This window comes from Heterocephalus glaber, unplaced genomic scaffold (assembly GCF_053883595.1).
Source record: "Heterocephalus glaber isolate CG9 unplaced genomic scaffold, H.glaber_assembly_v1.0 deba00000470, whole genome shotgun sequence".
Taxonomy (NCBI): domain Eukaryota; kingdom Metazoa; phylum Chordata; class Mammalia; order Rodentia; family Bathyergidae; genus Heterocephalus; species Heterocephalus glaber.
In genome coordinates, this window is record NW_028258145.1 from 9,460,398 (window position 1) to 9,479,523 (window position 19,126).

Here is a 19,126-nt window from a genome sequence, read left to right on the forward strand (position 1 = left end):
CAATCCTCGCCCACCTTTCCCGAGCTTCCACGGCTATGTGAGCTTGCATTCCCTCCTCCTCTGGCACCCCAGCAAGGCTGAAACACCCCAGCAATGTTCAAAATCCATGCATCTGTATCAGGGAAGCAGGAGCTTAGACAACTCACATAGTTCAGGACTCCACAGTGTCTTGGATCCCCTGCCAACTGGGTCAATGGTGGTGACCCAGGAGTGAGACTCCAGCTGCCCTCCCTGAGCCAAACGAGTCCCCAGAAAGAAGCGCACTGGGCCTGAGCAATCTGAGTCTCTCCTGTCCTTTCTTATCTCGAGAGCAAGTCCCTGGGGCTGTGGTCTGGGTGTCAGTGTGCCATAAGCAGACTGAACCTCCCAGGGTGGTGTGGGGCAGTAATACTACAAAATACTTCTTTCCCTGGGTGATCAAGCAGGGCTGTCTTTGAAAATGGCAGGAAAAAAGCAATTCTGCTATTTACAATTTGAAGTGTATCTCTCCCTTTACAGGAAGAATAGAAAAACAAGCTTCAGGCACCTACACTCAAACTCCTCCTATTTAACTTCGTAAAAGCAGAATGTCTGTAATTCTAGCCTCTGCCTTCACTTAGCGTACAGGACAAACTAGACACATTTGCTGCAAATATAAAATACTCTGCATTTAGTCTAAGTATCAGGGTGAAGAGAAGGGAGGGAGAGAGAAGAAGTTGTAAGAAAAGCATGTGGCTTATTAAAAGCTATAATTCTATACAAAAAATCCAATATTGTTTCATTATCTGCTAACTAGTTACTCAAGTCTTGCTAATAGTAAGCTTCCTAGTTAAGGTATTTAAGTAAAGGACCTGCTTTAGTAATTAAACAGTAATTTATAAAAAGCAAAAATTAAAGGGAAGTAAGTAAAAGCTGATCTTAGTTTATCTTAGACATAGTTTATCCATTTAAGCAGTAGGAAAATTCTCTCCATGTTTCAGTTCCATGATATACTTAGGTAGTTACAATATGAATCATGAAAAGATAAGACTTAATCCACAACTCTGCATTATCATGAAGTCCAACTTCCTGGAGTCTAACTTAGAGGTTTCAACATGGTAATAAAGTTAAAAGTTTCCCTAAGGTGTTGGGAAAACTGGCTATCAACATGCAGAAGACTGAATCTAGACCCATACCTCTCACTATGTACCAGACTAAAATCAAAATGGATCAAAGAACTGTTAAGCCAGAAACACTTAACCTGTTGAAAGACAAGATTCATAAAACTCTTGAAGTCACAGGCATTGCCAAGGACTTTCTGAACTGAACCCCAGTTGCACAGGAAGTGGTTCCAAGGATCAACAAATGCTTCTGCACACAGCAAAAGAAACAACCAACAGAGTGAAAAGGTAACCTAAAGAATGGGAAGAACATTTTGCCAGTAGACAGAAGACTCATATCTAGAATATATAAAGGGCCGGGGATTTAGCTTAGTGGTTTCGCCGCCTGCTGTGCAAGCAGCAAGAACCTGAGTTTGATTCCTGGTACCGAAAAAAAAAAAAAAAAAAAGAATATATAAGGGGCTGGGGATTTAGCTCAGCGGTGCCGCCGCCAGCCTCCCAAGTGCAAGGTCCTGAGTTCGATCCCCAGTACCCTCCCCAAATTAGAATACATAAAAAATTTAAAAAATTAGACCCCTCCAAACAAAAAATAGGCAAGTGAAATGAATAGACACTTCACAGAAGAAGCACAACTGGCCAATAAATACATGAAAAAATGCTCAACATGGCTGATCATTAGAGAAATGCAAATTAAAATAAAACTGAGATTCCATCTTAGCCCAGAAAGAATGGCTATCATCAAGAAATCAAATAATAGCAAATGCTATTATTCTCTGGAGAGTCTCCAGTCTCTGGAGAGACTATGGGGGAAAAGGAAGCCTTCCATATTGTAGTGGGACTGTAAATTAGCACAACCACTATGGAAATCAGTATGGTGATTCTGCAAAAAACTGCAACTAGAAATTCCATCTAACCCATCTATTGTCCTTCTAGGTATCTTCCTGAAAAAGTTAAAAACATCATATTATAGTGCTCCATGCACACCTATGTTTATAGCAGCATTCACAACAGCTAAATCTTGGAAAAGACCCATCAACAGATGAGTGGATAAAGAAAACATGGTATTTACAATCAATAAAGTATTCCTCTGCCATAAAGAAAAACTTGAGTCAACTGTAGGAAAATGGCTGCACCTTGAGATCATAATGTTAAGTGAAATAAATTAGACACAGAAGCTTAAGCAAGTACCACACGGTTTTACTTATATGAGAAACCCAAAGCAAAAATAAAGAGCAAAATAAAAGATAGATAATGGGAAGTAGGGAGATAGATAGTTCTCAAAGGAGAAGGAGTTCAAGAGATGGAGAGAGTGGGAGGAAGGAAAGGGATAAGGGATGAATTACTGGTATTGGGATGTGTATATAAGCATACTACCTGCACACACAGAATGTAAACATGTACTGCAAACACATAAAAAAAGAAAATGAAGGGGATCAAGGGATGGGTAGAGGGGGGAGGGAGGGAAAAGAAAGGGATAAAAGAAGGAATTAAGATGCGTTATGTACTTGTACCAACTTCCTACAAGGAATGTAAACATTAGGTACCACACACATGTACTAATAACTAAAATTTTAAAAAGTTTCCCTAAGGTACATAAATATTCCTTCACTCTCTGTCTCCAACTGATCTCAAATTTAAACTTTTTGTTAGAACGTCACATTAAAAGTATGGTTGGAATTTAAAAGATTAACATTTTCATCTCTTATCAAAAAACTTCAAAATGCATACCTCATAACACAAAGAAATTGCAAAATGTTAGTATCTTCATGGACCACGATTTCAATAAGGAAAATACTATTAGGCAACAAGTATCTCTCTGTGTGCAAAATGAAACAAAAAGTTACAAGGCATTGTCTCATTTCCCTAGGGTCTCCTCATCTCCTTAAGGAAATGAGACTAGAAATTGACAGCGCCCCCCCAAGACCTCCCCAACCCAGAAAGAAAAAACCCCAAAAGATGCACATTGCCTGCAAGAACAGCAATGACAGGAAGCCAGCTACCACCTTGCTCCTTCACACCTGCAAGGAGACCGATTCTCTGAAAAACCACAAGGCATCTAAAGGCATCTGCTATACCTTGCTGTACCTGCCATTGCCCTGCTACCCTCACGCTGTCCTGTTCACCAGCTTCAACCCTTTCACCCAAGACTCCCCCAAATTTTCCCCCCTTCTCTTTGAGCTGACAAGCCCTCCCCTACTTAAACTCCCCTATATAAATATCTCGCGCCCTCCTTCCTATGCCAACAGCCTTTTAGCCCTTGCCCCATCTGCACCCAAGTGGCAATAAACTCATCACATGTTGCTTAGATTTTGCCTGCCTCAGTGGTCTCATTTGTGCTCCAGCTGAACCTTACAAAAATATAGACAAATTATGGAGCAATGTGTGCCAAAGGCCAAACTAAGAATACCAGTAATTATTTTCTACCAAATTGAGAACATGACATTGTCCTTTTAGAGAAATGGTCGCTAATGGTAGTAAGAATCTCAATGAGCATTTTTGCAAATGAGAAGGCAAAAGTAGTAATCTTTTTCTACAAGTGGACCCAGAAACATGTCTTCTGGTGAGCACTTGCAGACACAGCTCACAGCTTGCTTCACTGGCCTCGTCCCGGGGGCTCCTTAGCTTGTCCAAAGCTGAGCTCCAAAGTGACAAGTCCATTCCTCTGGCACACACGGGCTGGGCACCACAGGTGTTTATGACCCTGAGTTTCCAAAATCCCTAGAATTTGTTTGTTCTTTCCTGTCCAGGCAGCGCGGCAGGCTTCTAGAGGCCTTGACTTCTTTTCCTGGCCCACAGCACAGCCAGAAGAGCTGGCCCAGGAGAGGTCCCTATGTGGTCTGTGTCACAGAGACAGCACCAGCCCAGAACACTGCCCATCAAGCCCTGCTAGACACATGGGAGTCATGGAATCCATGCTCTGCAAAATAAATTCTCCTGGGAATAAAGAAGAAGGGGGGCATATGCCATTTTATTTTGTGAAGCCAGTGTAAAGCATAACTTTGATATTCAACCCTACTAAGGATGCTGAATAGGAAAAGAAAATAATGGGTCATTCTTATCACTGAATAAACATGCCTGAATATGAGCAACCAATATATACTAAAAAAATATAAAGTATGAGTAATGTGGGGTATGATATTGGTTTAAGGTAATAAAATCTATAATGCAAGAAAAAATAGCTATTTCAACAGATGCAGAAAAGTATTAAAAATTTCAATATCCACTCAACAAAAATGTATAGCATATATCATCCTGCTATCTTAAAAAAAACTAAACAAAACTCTATTAGAATTATCCCCTTTTTAAAAAAGGAACAATACAAGGATATTTACGATCACCATCTGTGTTGGTTTAAATTGAATCCCATCAAAATATGTTGAAGTCCTAATACCAGTACCTGGAAATGTCACTTCATGTGGATAGAGGGTCCTTCTACACGGTATGACTGAAAAACACAATAAATGTTTACATTTAAAAAAATGTTTAACAGTAAAAGACACATTGCCATGAATCCCCTCAGTAACCTCCCCTCACTTCAAACACACATATCCCACCATTATTGTCACTTTCTGAAGCCGCTCTGGAGTCCTCTTTTGTGAGTTTTTACTGTCATGGCGGCCTTGGTGTCCTGAATTGATTCAAACTGTCTCCCTTTCATGGTCATTTCGACTTTGGGGAAGAGCCAGAGGTGGCATAGTTCCAGATCTGGTGGATGAGGTGAATAAAGACACATTGTCATGTTTTTTCAAGCCTGCCTTTCTGTCTGATGGCACCCAGCAGTAGCAGCATTCACTGTGGTTTTAATCACACCTCATAAAGACACTCAGGAAAAAGGACTTAGACAACTGCTTCAGAAAGTGGCAAGAACAACAGGATAAGTGTGTTGAAGCAAGGGGGTATCTTGAGGGGGATTCATGGCCATGTATCTTTCACTGTAATAATTTTTAAAATTTAAGCACACACTATTTTTTGATCAGCCCTTGTAGATGATCAAGTTAAGATGTGGTCATTAGGGTGACTCTAATCCAGTATGATTAGGTCTTTACAACAGGGGAAATCTGGAACCAGACACAAAGGAGCTGAAGGACAGATAAAGACATGGGGAGAAGAAGCCATAGGAATACCAGAAACCACCAGAAGCCACGAGAGGGCCTGGAACAGTCTCCCTCAGCCTCAGAAGGATCCAGCCCTGTGCACACCAGGCCCTCAGACTTCTGTCTCCAGAAGCAGAGATAGCAAGTCTCTATCAGGAAGGCACCTGGGCTATGGTCTCGTTAGGGTGACCCTACTGAACCACTTCTGCCCAACACTGGTTCTGTTCAACACTGCACTAGGGGTCTTTGCCAGCCCAAGAAAACACACACACACACACACACACAAACACACACACACACACACACAATAGTTACAAAGAACACAAAGACAGAAAACTGATGACACTATATTATTCAGAGATGACACTTTTATGTGGGAGCCCACAAAAAAAAATCTATTAGAATCAATGAGTTTAGAAATATTTTTTAGGCCAGGTGTGGTAGTGCAGGCCTATAATCCCAGCACTCATGAGGCTGAGGCAGGAGGATCACCACAAGTTTGAGGCCAGCCTGGGCTATATAGTGAGTTCAAGGCTAGCCTGAACTACATAGTGAGATCCTGTCTCAAAAAGACAAAATCAAAGAAAGAAACATTTCTTAAAAATCAATATACCAAAGTAATCTGCATTTCTACACCCATACAATGATTAGAAACTTTAATCTTAAAAAAGGATTTAAAAAATAAGGTATAAGGGAATTATCTGACAAAGACATATAAGATCTGTTTGAAGAAAATCATAAAATCTTATTTCTAGACATTATGGAAGACCTAAACTATACTTCACCAGGCTTTTCTGCAGAAACTGTCAAATCAGTTTTAAATTCCAAATGGAAATCAAAGGACCTAGGGATCTTGAAAATGAACAAAACTGAAGTGCCCATGCCAATAGATTTCAGGAACTTCTATAAAACGACAGCATGTGAGCAAGACGTAAGGATAGAACAGTAGGTCAAGGGCCAGGCTGGGAGAAAAATTTGCAATGTATACCCCTGGTGAGCTCTTCACATCCTCTGTATAAAAACTCCTATAAGCCAATAAGAAGAAGATAAACTTAAGTTCTAAATGTGCAAAAGACTCTAATAGACACTTCACCAAAGAAGGTATGTCAATAACCAAAAGAACACGAAAAGATGCTCACCATCATTACTCATCAGATAAATCTGCTTTAAGCCACAATGAGGAATCACTGGACACCTGCTAGACTGGCTGCCACAGAAAGACTGGAATCCCAAGGATGGGGGACACAGAGCAACCAGAAACCCCAGACTTGGTGGGTGGGGATGTAAAATGGCATAACACCATGGAGATCTGTTTGGCAGTTTTTAATAAAGTTAAACATACTATCCCATTCTTTCTACTTCCACTTCTTTCACATATACATGTATATCCGTAAAATGACTTGCACAAGATATGCACAGCAGGATTATTGAAAATAGCCCCAAAACAGGAAACAACTCAGTCTTACCCATCTGTACCTATTTCACTGTGGCATTTTCAAACAGTAGAAATAAAAAGGAAAAAGGAACAAACAGATGAATCTCAAAGACATTGAGTGAAAGAAACCATGTACATATAGTATATTTCCATGTACATAAAGTTCAGAAGTAGCCAATACCCACCCGTGTTGACAGATGTCACAAGTGTTTACTTTGGGAGGAACTGGGGACCAAATTGAAAGGAACAAAGGGAACTTTCAGGGGTGATAGAAATAACTGACACCTTGCTTGAGGTATCAGTCATGCAGGTATATAGATTCCCCAAAGGTCCCTGACCTGTGGACTTACGTTCCATGCATTTTACTGCATGCAAATTAGTTCTTATGCCAAAAAATTCCCCCTTACTGGCCTGGAGAAGGGGGTATCATTCCAAAAAAATTGTAACAGGTACCTGTGAGCATGCATGTAACTCAACCAGCAGATTCTAAACTTCATGTGGCAGGGATTGGAGATGTTGCTCAGTGGTAGAACACTTGGCTAGCATGGGCAAAGTCCTGGGTTCAACTCCCAGAACTGCAAAATAGAAATTAATTAATATAGCAGAGAAGGGTTAAAAAAAGAAAAACCCTTTTGAAAAAGACTGTCAGGGACCTGACTCAACAGAAAAGATATGAAGCTATGGTAGCTCAGATAATGCAGGGCTGGTAAGAGGCCCAACCGAAAGAACACAACATGGGCATCCAGGTGAAGACCACACATACACAGAGGCTTGAGACACAACAGGGAGGGGAATGCTATGTATCAAAGATAAATATCATGTATATCCACGTTTATAAACAGTGCTGGGACTCCTGCACTGCTACAGCAGAGAGGACAGTAGAAGGAAGAGGGGAGGGGAGGGCTATAAAATAATCTCAAACTTGTGATCCTCTGGCCTCAGTCTCCCAAGTAGTTGGGATTATATAGCATGCACCACCATGTCCAAATGAGTATTCCTTTTTATAGGAAAAAAATGTTTCTCTATCAAGGAGTCTCCAAATTAATCTGGGTAAGCCATGTTAGAAGTGATAGATACTAATACCTGTTATTGGAGAGAATCGTTGAGCAAAGTGAATTTATCACGTATTAGCTCTAAAAACCAAACGTATAAGGCAAGCAATCTTCAGAAGCATCCTTGTGATAACTTAGCAAAATAAAGTATTAATGGGAGTCTAGGAGTTGCATACTAATACAGCCAAGACCACTTCCAATTCCTCCAGCTCCTATGAAGGATTGAAGACTTGTGATCACTTTCAGTTTGTAGAATAATACATCTGACACCCTGCCCACGTACTGGGGCCTTGTGTGTGCGGGGCAAACGCTCCACCACCCAGCTACATCCCCAGCCCAGTAACACACTTGCTACAGGCATAGGAGCACTGGACAACGTTAAGTTGCACCAACAAGGTGTATCAGGCAGCTTTGTGGGCCAGTTCTCTCTCTTCTTAGGGAATAAGCTGACTAATCAGTTATAACTGCAATGGCCAGCATCCCAAGACGGAGAAAGATTAACCACCTTAAGGAACACCCTAAAGTCAAATGAAGGCTGGTTCGACTTAAAGGCTCAGCATCGACACACTGTTACCTCTTCTGTGACAAGAATTCAGGGCATTTTTACCAAGCTGCAGTTGGCTTCCTATGGGGAAAAACTCTTTCCTAAGTTTACCAGTGGGGCCAGGACCGGCCGGGGCAGAAACAGGGAAGCACAAGGACAGAGGGCAGAGATGGCTCCCAGGACCTGGGGACAGCAGGGCCACTGGCATCTGAGTGGCTCGAGCTGCTCAAGGGGGAGGTGACTCGCCATGCATCCAGCATTAAGTCATGGTGTGAACTGTGCCACGTCACCCCCCCCCCCAGGGTTCTTACCAAGATGACACCATCTCCACCTAATCATGAGAAAACATGGGGACTTTCCAGAGAATCCCTGATGCCCCTCAAGAGTGCCACGGTCAGGAAAGAAACAGGAAAGACCAAGGAACTGTGTGGCAGGTGAGAGGCCAAGGGCACATGAGCACCAAATGCTGGTGAAGAAGTTGGATCAGGAAGGGTCCCACAGCAGAGAAAGGCTGTGAGTGGAGAAAGTCAGGGAGGAATACAGCCCGCAGATCGGAAGGGTGCTGTGCTATGCTAATGCATCACTTTGCATCATTACACAGGGTTAAAGGGGAAACTGGGAAAGGAGTACTCTTAACTCTGTACTCTTGCTCAACTCTTTATTAAGCTCAGAATTACTTCAACACAAAAGTTTAAAGAAAAATGTACTCAAGCCCAGCATGGTGGTACATGCCTTCAGTCCCAGCTACTGCAGAGATTGAGGCAGGAGGATCACCTGAGCCAAGAGTCAGAGGCCCTGTTTCATAAAAAGAATATGACCAGTGTATTGCTTAATTAATTATTTTGATGTAAGAAGACCTCTGCATGAGTAACTACAAAGAATGAGATGAAACCTGATGTCCAGATGTCACAGCGATGCTCCCTTAGTGTCCTTGAGGCTACCAAGGCAGTTACAATCTTTTCTCTTTTTTTTCCTCTTTTTTCTTTTGGTATCAGGGATCGAACTCAGGACCTTGCACTTGTGAGGTAGGTGGTGACACCACTGAGCTAAATCCCCAGCCCTGGGCAGTTATGATCTTTTTATTAAGTCATCTGGGAGGTAAAGTTTGTCCAAAGCCCAGCTTAACTTTCCAGGTATGAATAATAGCGTTGCATTAAAAGCTTTTCCTCCTGAAAATGGATTTCAAAGAGCAGAGTTTGGAGTCGGCCTGGTAGCATATGCCCAAGGTACTGGCCACTCCAGAGGCTGAGGCAGGAGAATCACTCGAGCCCATGAGTTTAAGACCAGCCTCAGCAACCTAGCAAGATTCTGTCTCAAAAAAAAAAAAAAAGGAGATCTTGGATCTTTGCCCATGTAAAATGTTTCTACAGAGGGGCTTGGGCTGGGTTGGGCTTGGGGTATGGGCACCACTCTTGCTAGGGCTGGGCCTGGAAGAACTGAACATTGGGGGAGAGCAGGCAGATGAAAGGCTGGGAGGGTGGAGGCCTCTGCCATGGTCAAGGCTCAGAGCTGCTGGGGCCACACCCACAGTGAGCCTGGTGAAGATGGACACAGCACGTGGCATAGCCCCAATAGTAAGCTGTGAGTCCTGAGTTCGGGCTGTGGCCTGGCCAACTCCTTATGACCCTGGCAAAGCACCTCCTCCTCCTCTGTACCCAGGGATCTGGGCGTGACAGCTTCCCTACACCAACACCCAGCACTCTGGGCCAGGAGGACACAAATAGGGGTCTGGGAGAGTTGGGTAACCATGCCAGGGGGTGGAGAGCTGGGGTTCTGATCCCGCAGCTCAGCTCACAGTGCAGGCCTGAACCAGGTGCCACACTGCCTCCCTGGCAAAGGCTGCTCCCAGCCTCAAATGCACCGCTGAACTGCAGATACTGTCGCTGCCCTCAAGTGCGGGGCTTGGCCAAACTGAGCCCCGATAAAGATTCCTTTCTTCCTTCCAACAACTCTGAGAGCTGAGGACTCTGAGAGCTGACATTACTATGGAGAGTGCAGGGGTCTACCTAAGGTCAAATAGCTACCTGGTAAGGACACGGGACGTAGCACAGGCTGTTTCTGACTCCAAGGCCACTGTTCCCACTGTGCTGAGGGGGACAAGTACGATTTCAGATCCTCCCTCAGCACACAGTCCTCCTGACCAAAGCAACCTGTCTAAGCGACAGCCCCCAGGGTCCTCAAAGGTGGCCGATAGTGGTGCTGTGGCCCAGCTCATCCCAGGGACCCTGGGGTAGGCAACCCCTTGCTTCTCCGCATGGGTCTAGAAGAATTCTATTATTCTACCCCCTCAGTGACACTCAGACACAGAACAATGTGTTTATACATTTCCTATCAAAACAGGACACATGTCTGCATGAAGTACCTTGCTCTAGCTCAGTGATGGCGAACCTTTCAGAGACTGAGTACCCAACTGTAACCCCAAACCCACTTATTTATTGCAATGTGCCAACACTGCAATTAAACCTGAATACTGAGGTTTTAGATTAGAAAAAACAACTCGTACATCTGGCTCTCACGCCAACAGACAGGACTCTGGATACCTGCTGTGGCACCCGTGCTGAAGGTTTGCCACCACTGCTCTAGCTGATCGGACCCCCTGTGTTCTTTAGATTTCCTCAGCCATCTGTCCAATGAGTCACTCTTGAAATTTGCTGGGAGCCAGTAATATATTTTTTGGCTTCTACGAAAGACAACTTTTCCTCTTTTTGAAAATTAAGGCAGTTCTTTAACACCATGTCAGGTTATCTTTTATACTCATGATAGAAAGGGCTAAAGACTAGTTACAGTGCAATGGACCTGTTTCAAGGACCTGGAAGAGGAAGGAAGGAAGGAAGCAAGGAAGGAAGAAAAGAAGGAAGGCAGGGAGGCAGGTAAGAAAGACAAGATGGGTCAGTTCTGATGTCTACCTTGTCATCTTGATGACACTGTCTCATGCTCACTTCTGTGTAGTCATAGTCGATACCCTTTTTCCTGTGCAATACTAATCAAAGCTATTTAAACATATGCAAACCTATGCAGATTGCCATTCTTACTCATCAGCCCCACATCTGTGGACTTAGCCAGCCACAAATCCAAAATGTTGGGAGAAAATTGTATCTGTACTAAACATGTACACTTTTTTCTTGTTATTATTCCCTAAACCACACAATCTAACAACTATTTGCCTACCATTTCCATTGTATCAGGTACTAGAAATAATCTAGGGATGATTTAAAGCACATGGGAGGACATATGTAAGTTCTATACAAATGCTATGCCACTGTGTGTAAGAGACTTGAGTGTCCAAAGATCTGGGTATCTGAGGGGTTCCTGGAACCAGTGCCTATGGGTACAGAGGGAGTACTGCATGCACACACACACACGTGCCTATAGACACCTGCATATGTACACTACACAATACCACACTGACACACACATGTGCTTACACATATGCACACTGTGCGTGTGTGTCAACACATGCATGTATAGGGTAACATCAGCAGTTACAACTTGGGTTAGTTAACTTGCTACTCTGACAAAACACCTGAGATAATCAACTGACAGGGAGGAGGGGTTTATTTTGGCTCACAGTTTCAGAGGTTTTAGTCGATGTTTGTTGGATGGCTCTGTTACCACCTTATGGTGGCAGGGAATCAAAGAGGGGAAATGGTGTGCCTCCAGCAACCCAACTTTCTCCCTCAAAGTCCCACTATCTCAAGGTGCCAGCATCTCCCAGTAGCCACAAGCTGGCAACCAGAGCTTTAGCACATGGACCTTTGGGTACATAACCACCAGGAAGGTACATGCCAGGCAACTCCAATTTTTTGCTGCTCTTTTCACATCTGTAAGTGACCACAAAAACAACATGAGTATTGATCTGCAGCTTACAAATAAGTTTTAGAAAGGAAATGATTTTGCAAAAACCACAACAACTGAAGAAAGGATCTGGGGAGAAGTGGAGTGGTGGAAGAGGAGTAAAGTGGGAAGAGGGGTTTCTAAGGCATCTACTTCCTAACATTTTCCTCTACATTGAACTTCCAGACAGCCACAAAGAGTGATCCTACATCAGTGGGATGCCAGGCAGGGTCCCTGCTCACACACATACTCTCTCAAATCTGATCTACTCAACAGCAGCCATTTGACAATAAAGAAAAGACCTTGATCTCACATCCTTGGGAAGACTTCCCAATATATCTCACAGGAAGCACTCAATCTCATTTGGGATTAGCCCCAAATTGAGTTGTTACTTCTACACTCACTTAGTAGTTATGCATTTTTTAATACAGAAAAACGGGTCAGGTTTGCCACTGAGGAGACTAGTCCTGAATTACAAGCCAAATTACTCGGCAGAACCCAAACAGCTGGCTGCCATGAGCGACTAATATAATGTACTTCTAATGAGGGCTGGATTTGGACCAAGACCCTGGTGCTTCACCCATTAAATAAAGTTTCCTTGAGTTTTCTTCAAGGATCACAATTTTTTAATATTAGCATGAAGGAATAAGCTATAACAATTTCTTTTTTTTTTTTTTTTTTGGTCCCAGGGATCAAACTTGGGTCCTTGCGCTTGCGCAGCAGGCAGCAAAACCACTGAGCTAAATCCCCGGCCCTATAACAAGTTCTTTATTTTCCTAACAGTAATGTCAGTTGGAAATCAGGCCTAGAAAATAGAGCATTCTTCTAGCGAGCTCCTTGCGTTTTAAAGCCTCTCATCTTTTAGTTGCTAGATGAAGGGGAGGCCCCTCAGAAATCTGTCTCTGGAGGGCTGAGACCACAGCTGAACCCATTCTGGGGACTGGGAAGTGGTAAAGGGCTCCACCCCCACTCCAGGACCGCAGAAGGCCACTTGAAGGGTGACAGGAGAAAGGGGAGTGGGAAGGAGGCCAGTGTTCCACGCTTCTCACCCAGCAGAGATGAAAACACAGGCCTTGATGTGCAGCAAGAACCCAGAGGTCTACCTCCAAAGAAGGCAGTCACCACAGGTAGTAATAAGGAACACAGGGCCCCACACCCTCATCCACAGTTATAACAATAATTTATTGTGCACCTGCTAAGTGCCAGATCTGCATAGGGTCCATACACCTTCTGTAATCTGAGCCCTGATGGAGGAAACTCAGAACCTCAAGCCAAGTGCCCAAAGGTCACAAGTGGGATTTGAACCCAAGCCCTGCAGGCATCAAGACCATGGAGCAGTGCTCCCATTCCACAGGTTAAGCAGAGCCTGGAAAAGGCCAGCGATGACCAGTGCTCTTTTAGAGCCCACTGCCTTTTGCTACACACCGGAGAGGCCACAGGGATGACCGCTAGGGCTGCTGGGCTGGCAGAAATGGAAGGAAAAGAAAGGGAAGCAGCTGGCGGAATCTGTGACCATGGCCTGCGCAGGTCTGCAGACTGAGAGAGGCGGGTCCACACCACGAGGGAGGCACGGGCACTCCTGATGCTCCCGGAGAGCTACTTCTCCTGCACCAGGGAGCTCCCCGCACACCTTCCTGCTCGTCACTGGGCAGCAGTCTTGCCCACCGCTGCCAGCCTTTGCCTTCGGGGTGCGGGGCGGTCCCAAGCACTTTCTCGGGATCAACCCCCGCCCGGCCCGCAGCACCCAATGTAGCCTCTGTGCACAAGGAAGCACTTGGTGAACCTCATTTCCAGAATCCAGGCAGCACCGAGCGCGTCCTGGGGATAACCTAACAAGCAAGAGCGGCAGGTGCAGACACCTGGGCACCAGAGTCCCTGAAGGCATCGCGGTGCACCACGGGCGGTGAGCGCACCGACCTCCACCTGCCCCTCCGACACGGCTCGGCTCTCGCCGACCTGGGGCTGGGGACAGCCTGGCCAGGCCCCTCACTGTTCCCTCCTCGCCCCTGCCCATCCTGCAGCCCAGGGGACAATCTGGCCCTGAGTGCACCCCGAACCTCAACACCCCAACCCCGGGCGTTCGGGAAGCTCAGCGACCGCTCGCACCACGGCTGGGCGAGGACGGAGGCCGGGCAGGCTGGGCTTGGGCGCCAGTCCCCTCCGGCTCCGGCCCAGACCCTGCCGAGCGCGCCCGCCCCGGCCCGCACCTGCCATGCGCCCCGTACCCTCACCGGCCCGCCGCGGCCTGACCCGGTTCGGCCTGGCTCCCGCTCCGGCTCGGCTCGGCCCGGCTCCCGCCGCCGCTTCCCGTCACGTGCCGGCCCGGCCCCGTGAGGGCGGGCCCTCTCCAGTCCCCGCGCCGCCCCCGGTCCCGGGCAGGGCGGTCGAAGCCGGCCAGGGTCGGGGAGGCCCCCAAGGCCCGAGAGCGCGCGCGCCCGGCGCCCCGAGCTCCTCCTCCTCCGCGGCAGCGGGGAGCGCCGGCCCAGGAGATCCGGCAGGCGGGGAGCCTGGGGAGCCCCACTCCCGCGCCGAGGGGGACTTCGTGCACCGAGGCGGACACTGGGGCAGGGGTGTTCTGCGAGAGTTTGACCCACTCGGTTTAGAAAGTCCGCGGGCCGCTACTGCTTTGGGTCAGGCCGAAAGAAGAATCCTATGGCTCTGGGAGCCCCCTTCAATGTACAATCACAGTCTGATTTTCATGATTAAAGTGTTAGAAAGCTCCCTCCAGAATTGCCCATTATGACTGTGCATGCCAAGAGCCCAGTTTCCCCAAGACTTCCCTGACTTTGGAACATACTAGGGACCTGTGCTTTCAACTTTCTCCCAGCTCCTGCGCATCACCTTATAATACAAAGATGTTATTTCCCAAACAGATGCTACCCCAAGCCTGGAGGAAGACAAGGATTCTACTCAGCCCAATTCAATTTAAAAGGGAAAACAAACAAAGATAATGAAGCATCAAGAATTCATCTTTGGGGATTTAGCTCAGTGGTATCGCCGCCTGCTGCGCAAGTGCAAGGACCCGAGTTCTATCCCCGGTACCAAAAAAAAAAAAAGAATTCATCTTTCTGTGGCCTGTCCTCCCTCTACTTTAGTGTGAACAGTACTTCGTGGTGACTCAGTGGAACCAGTGTTACTGGCTAGGCCTCCCACGCTAGGGCTCCCACTGAGGGCAGGATTCCCAGGAGCAGAGAGGAAAGTAGACCAGACCTTCATCTCAGGAGAAGTCAAAGAGGTGGGAGGCATCCCAGCAAAGCCAGCCCAGGTTCATGACCCAGTCCCCAGAGAGTGTATGACTTGTCACCAGCTAACCCCGGGCTGGCTGGGCCTAGAATCCACATTTGCACTTTTCCCATTTTAGTTTTGAACACAGCACCAAACATAAGGCCAGCCACACTCTGCCCCTAAGCTACAACCCTAACCCCAAACAGCCTCTTCTTGCTGAGAATATTATTCTAATGTAAAGCACTCTTAAGCACACAGGAGGTTGACTGGGTGTCATTGTAGGAGCCTAAATGAAGCAAAGAAGTTGCTGTGCTCTTCATTTGGAACTCTTTAATTTCAACTCAGGTATATTTTTGACAATGATAATTATTTGTGACACAGTATCTTAGAAAACACTTCCAATGAGTGGCCTAGCACATAAAGGCCTCAGTATTCATTCCATAAACATGTACTGAGCACCTACTAAGTACACCTCTACTAGAGAAGCAGATAGGAAACTCCAGTAGAATGCAGGGAACCTGCCCCTGAGGAACTTGCTATCTCAAGAGGTGATGCCAGGAATCGAAATGTTGGTTAGTTTCCCTTAGCTCTGTTTTTATCAACTATAGCCACCAAACAAACAATATTAATGAGTAAAACCTCTCTATCTTTGAGTGAAGTGGAAATTCTCATCATATTTAGCTTACAATGTAGAGCGCCTTCTGATTACTATATAACCCTGGCAGATAGTACCATGGCAGGAATAAACTTTAATAAACTCAAACATGCAACAAATAGAATTCTTTTTTTTTAACCTGAACCTTCTTTCCGTTTGAAGCCCCCATACCTCTATAGTGACAATAATCCTGTCAACAGGAGGCCCTCCCTTCCCTTAGGGCTGTGCCAAGGCTGAAAAGATTGGAGCTTCAATAGTCCTGGGACCATGGGTCCACAGGAATCTAGAGACATTCTTTGTCCAATCTGGTGTTTGCATTTCAGTTCTTTGGTTTCCAGCCTAAGGGCTGAAGATGCGTGGGCTTCCTGGCCATGAGATGTAGCTGAAATCTCTGAGGCAGCCCTCCTGCCTGGACGGACTTGAAGTGACACCCAGAACTCTTTAAAATGAAAGTGCCACAGCATCCTCACCAACTTCCTGAGCCAGGAGCTCGGAGCAAAGCACAGTCAGAAAACTGCAAACTCTCAGCAGGTTCACTCTGCCCAGGAAGCAGAGCATTACCATTCCCCCTTCCTTTAGAGGCAAGAGTTATCCTCTTTAAATCTTGATTTTTTGGTTTTAACTTCAGATAACAATTCCCTCTATCCCAAGATTTTTGCTTCAGAGGTACCTAGAATAGTATCAGTGGCTTTAAGCAAGGAAGAACTTGTAGGGGGAAGAAAAAAGGACAGCTCTTACCTGCCACAAAACATTTTTGCAGATGAAGAGTTTGAGGCCTCAGGTTATATGACTGGTCCAGAAAAACCCAGGGAAAAAGAGTACAAGACTTCTAACCACACTTTAAGACTATGAGTTTGCCTCCTATACCACTATTCTACCACTTTTACCCTTTAATGACAACCAAGACTCAACACATTTCTAGGAAAAAGCAAGAGGAGAGGCATTTGACATATTTTAGCTACCATCCTTACCACACGGTGAGCCAGCATTATAATTTCATCTTACAGCTAAGGTGGATTAATCACTCAGCCTTAGTCCTCAGAAAAATGCTATACTAGTACTTTCTATGAAGAATGAATGATGAAAGAGTAGAAAGTATATAACACACTTGACACAGTGAGTGCCTACAAACTAGTACTTGGTTTCTAGAGGGGTTTTGGTCATAGGAGAGGGCCTAGAAACAGGAGAAACGGTAGGCTTTAAAGTGGCCTACTTCTCACTCTTACACAGCACAAATACCAGTTCGCTTCCATCTGCCCCCCCTTAGCTTTTGCCACTAAAAGAATGGGCTTCCCAATGAAGGAAATGGACACATTAACTCCAGTTATGCTAATTTCATTATTGTACAAAAATATCAAATCAGATTTTGGGATATGGAATGTCATGATGTTAATACCATGAAGCTAACACACTTCAAGTTTGGACATTCAGCTCAGTTTTAAGATGTGATCAATTTGGGGCAAATCATTTAATCTCTTTCAGATCAGCCTCCTTCAACCTAAAACAAAAGAACTGGACTGATTAGCTTTGTTTTTATTTTTAAGGACTGAGTAACTTTTAAGTTCCCTCCTAGCTATGAAATTCAGTCTCTACACCTAAAGTACCGCATAAGAAGCATCTCTCAGTTTTACCTGGTATCTCTGATTTAGTGTCTCACTTATTTTCCATTACTCTATCAAAGTTTATTTTTTGGCATCCTCAGCATTCTTCACATTTTTGTAGACAATGCAGTAATTTCCAATAACATGATATGTCAAAGGAGATGCAGAAAGTAAATATTCAGAACATATCTGCAAGTGTATCTTTTAAATCTGCAAAGGCCCCAAGTATATATACCTGTCCCTTGAATGATCAAAGAGAGGCATTAGGAATTTTTAGTCTAGTAATTACTAGAAATTGGACCATAGCTACACCTACAACTTGTTTAAACTAAAAATTGAGGTTGGACAGAAGAACTAAAAGGTAGACTAGAGACAAGAAAATCATAACTAAAAACTTGTACTGTTAAGACTGCAACTTCTGTGACCCATTAAAGTCACCCAAGGTGATCCAAATCTGCATTTCCTTGGTTAAATTTAGGCTCCTTTCCTTCCAAACCCATCACATTCAAAATTTCTCAGGAACACTGACAGTCAATTGGCTTAACTGAGAAAGGAAAGAACAGGAATCTCATCATAAAATAATGGAACAGGTTGAGAGAATTCAAAGAATGCTTAAATTATCCATCTAAAAAACAAAAAAACACTAGACTCATACCTGTAATATAGAACTGTACCCTCTGGGGGGTGGGTCACCTATTCCCAGGTTCGTCCCCCTCCACAAGAGAAACATAAATGTTCCCAGTTCCAGGAAATAAGGGCCACTCTCTCGAGGGCCTGTATGTTTCTTTGGGTGTTCGCCATTTAACCTCTGCCTAGTAAATCCCCATTTACTGCCTCTTTCTGACCAGTCCTGAAAATTCTTTTTCTGAGATAGGTGTTGGCGAACCTGCAACCTTCTACAGGTAGAGTGGGTTGGGTTTGTATCTGTTTTGGACTCTCCTCAGACCCTGTCCAGTGACAAAACTGTTATTGCAATTATTGTGTCGAGAAAGTTTACTCGAATCTTAGTCTTGCCATTTTCTCATTTTGTGATTTTGAGCAAATTATCCTTCCTATGCCTCAGTTTCCTCCTATGAGCAGCATTCTAGCAATATGTAACTCGTAAGGCGGTGAGGCATGAGCTAACACACGCCAAATAGCAAAGTCTAACAGACGACTGGCTGTCGCTCCTGGCGCATCTCAGCCGGTTATATTTTTATATTGGAGCTGGTTCAGTCACTTCAAGCACCTGGTACTCAGTGCTTATGAAAGCAGAAGTGCTGGCTTTTAGGGAGTTAATGAAATAGTCTCTGGCCTTAATTGGACTTGTGTTACACACGATCAAGAGACACAAAGATGAAGTTAAAAGAGAAAAGTAAGCTGACACGCAATTTGGCCAGCGCCCCAACTGGGGTCAAGTGTGTGAGAGCGCTCTGCGGGTTGCAGACCCGAGAATCCCTGTGGCCTCTGTCACTGGACGTCACAGGAGGCGCGTCCAATGGTGTCCGCCAGGTGAACTTCGCTCTGCCTTCTTCTCGCGATGCTTGACGTGCCATTCGTTTCTCCGTTGCTCGGCCCTTTCTTTTGCTTTGTCATTGGCCAGCGGGCGCCGCCCATGGAAGGCGTGG

At 45.1% G+C, this 19,126-nt stretch overlaps 1 protein-coding gene across 11 annotated transcripts in view; it reads right to left on the reverse strand.

The window, feature by feature from the left end:
- Tgfbrap1 (transforming growth factor beta receptor associated protein 1) overlaps positions 1–19,069 on the reverse strand; it is a 52,203-nt gene extending 33,134 nt beyond the window's left edge. The window contains exons 1-2 of one of the 11 annotated variants that reach the window (XM_087204096.1): positions 18,908–19,069; position 18,466 (exon numbers count right to left, since the gene is read on the reverse strand). In XM_087204096.1, coding sequence (XP_087060222.1) covers position 18,466; positions 18,908–19,054 — 148 coding nt within the window. In that variant the 5' untranslated portion in view covers positions 19,055–19,069. Of the gene's footprint in view, positions 1–14; positions 2,762–2,807; positions 2,829–4,476; positions 4,525–4,633; positions 5,800–14,245; positions 14,449–18,465; positions 18,467–18,907 lie in introns of those variants that run through there. The other 10 variants (XM_087204068.1, XM_004844480.4, XM_087204062.1 and 7 more) reach the window with 10 other exon arrangements.
- Between the last annotated feature and the right edge of the window lie 57 nt (positions 19,070–19,126).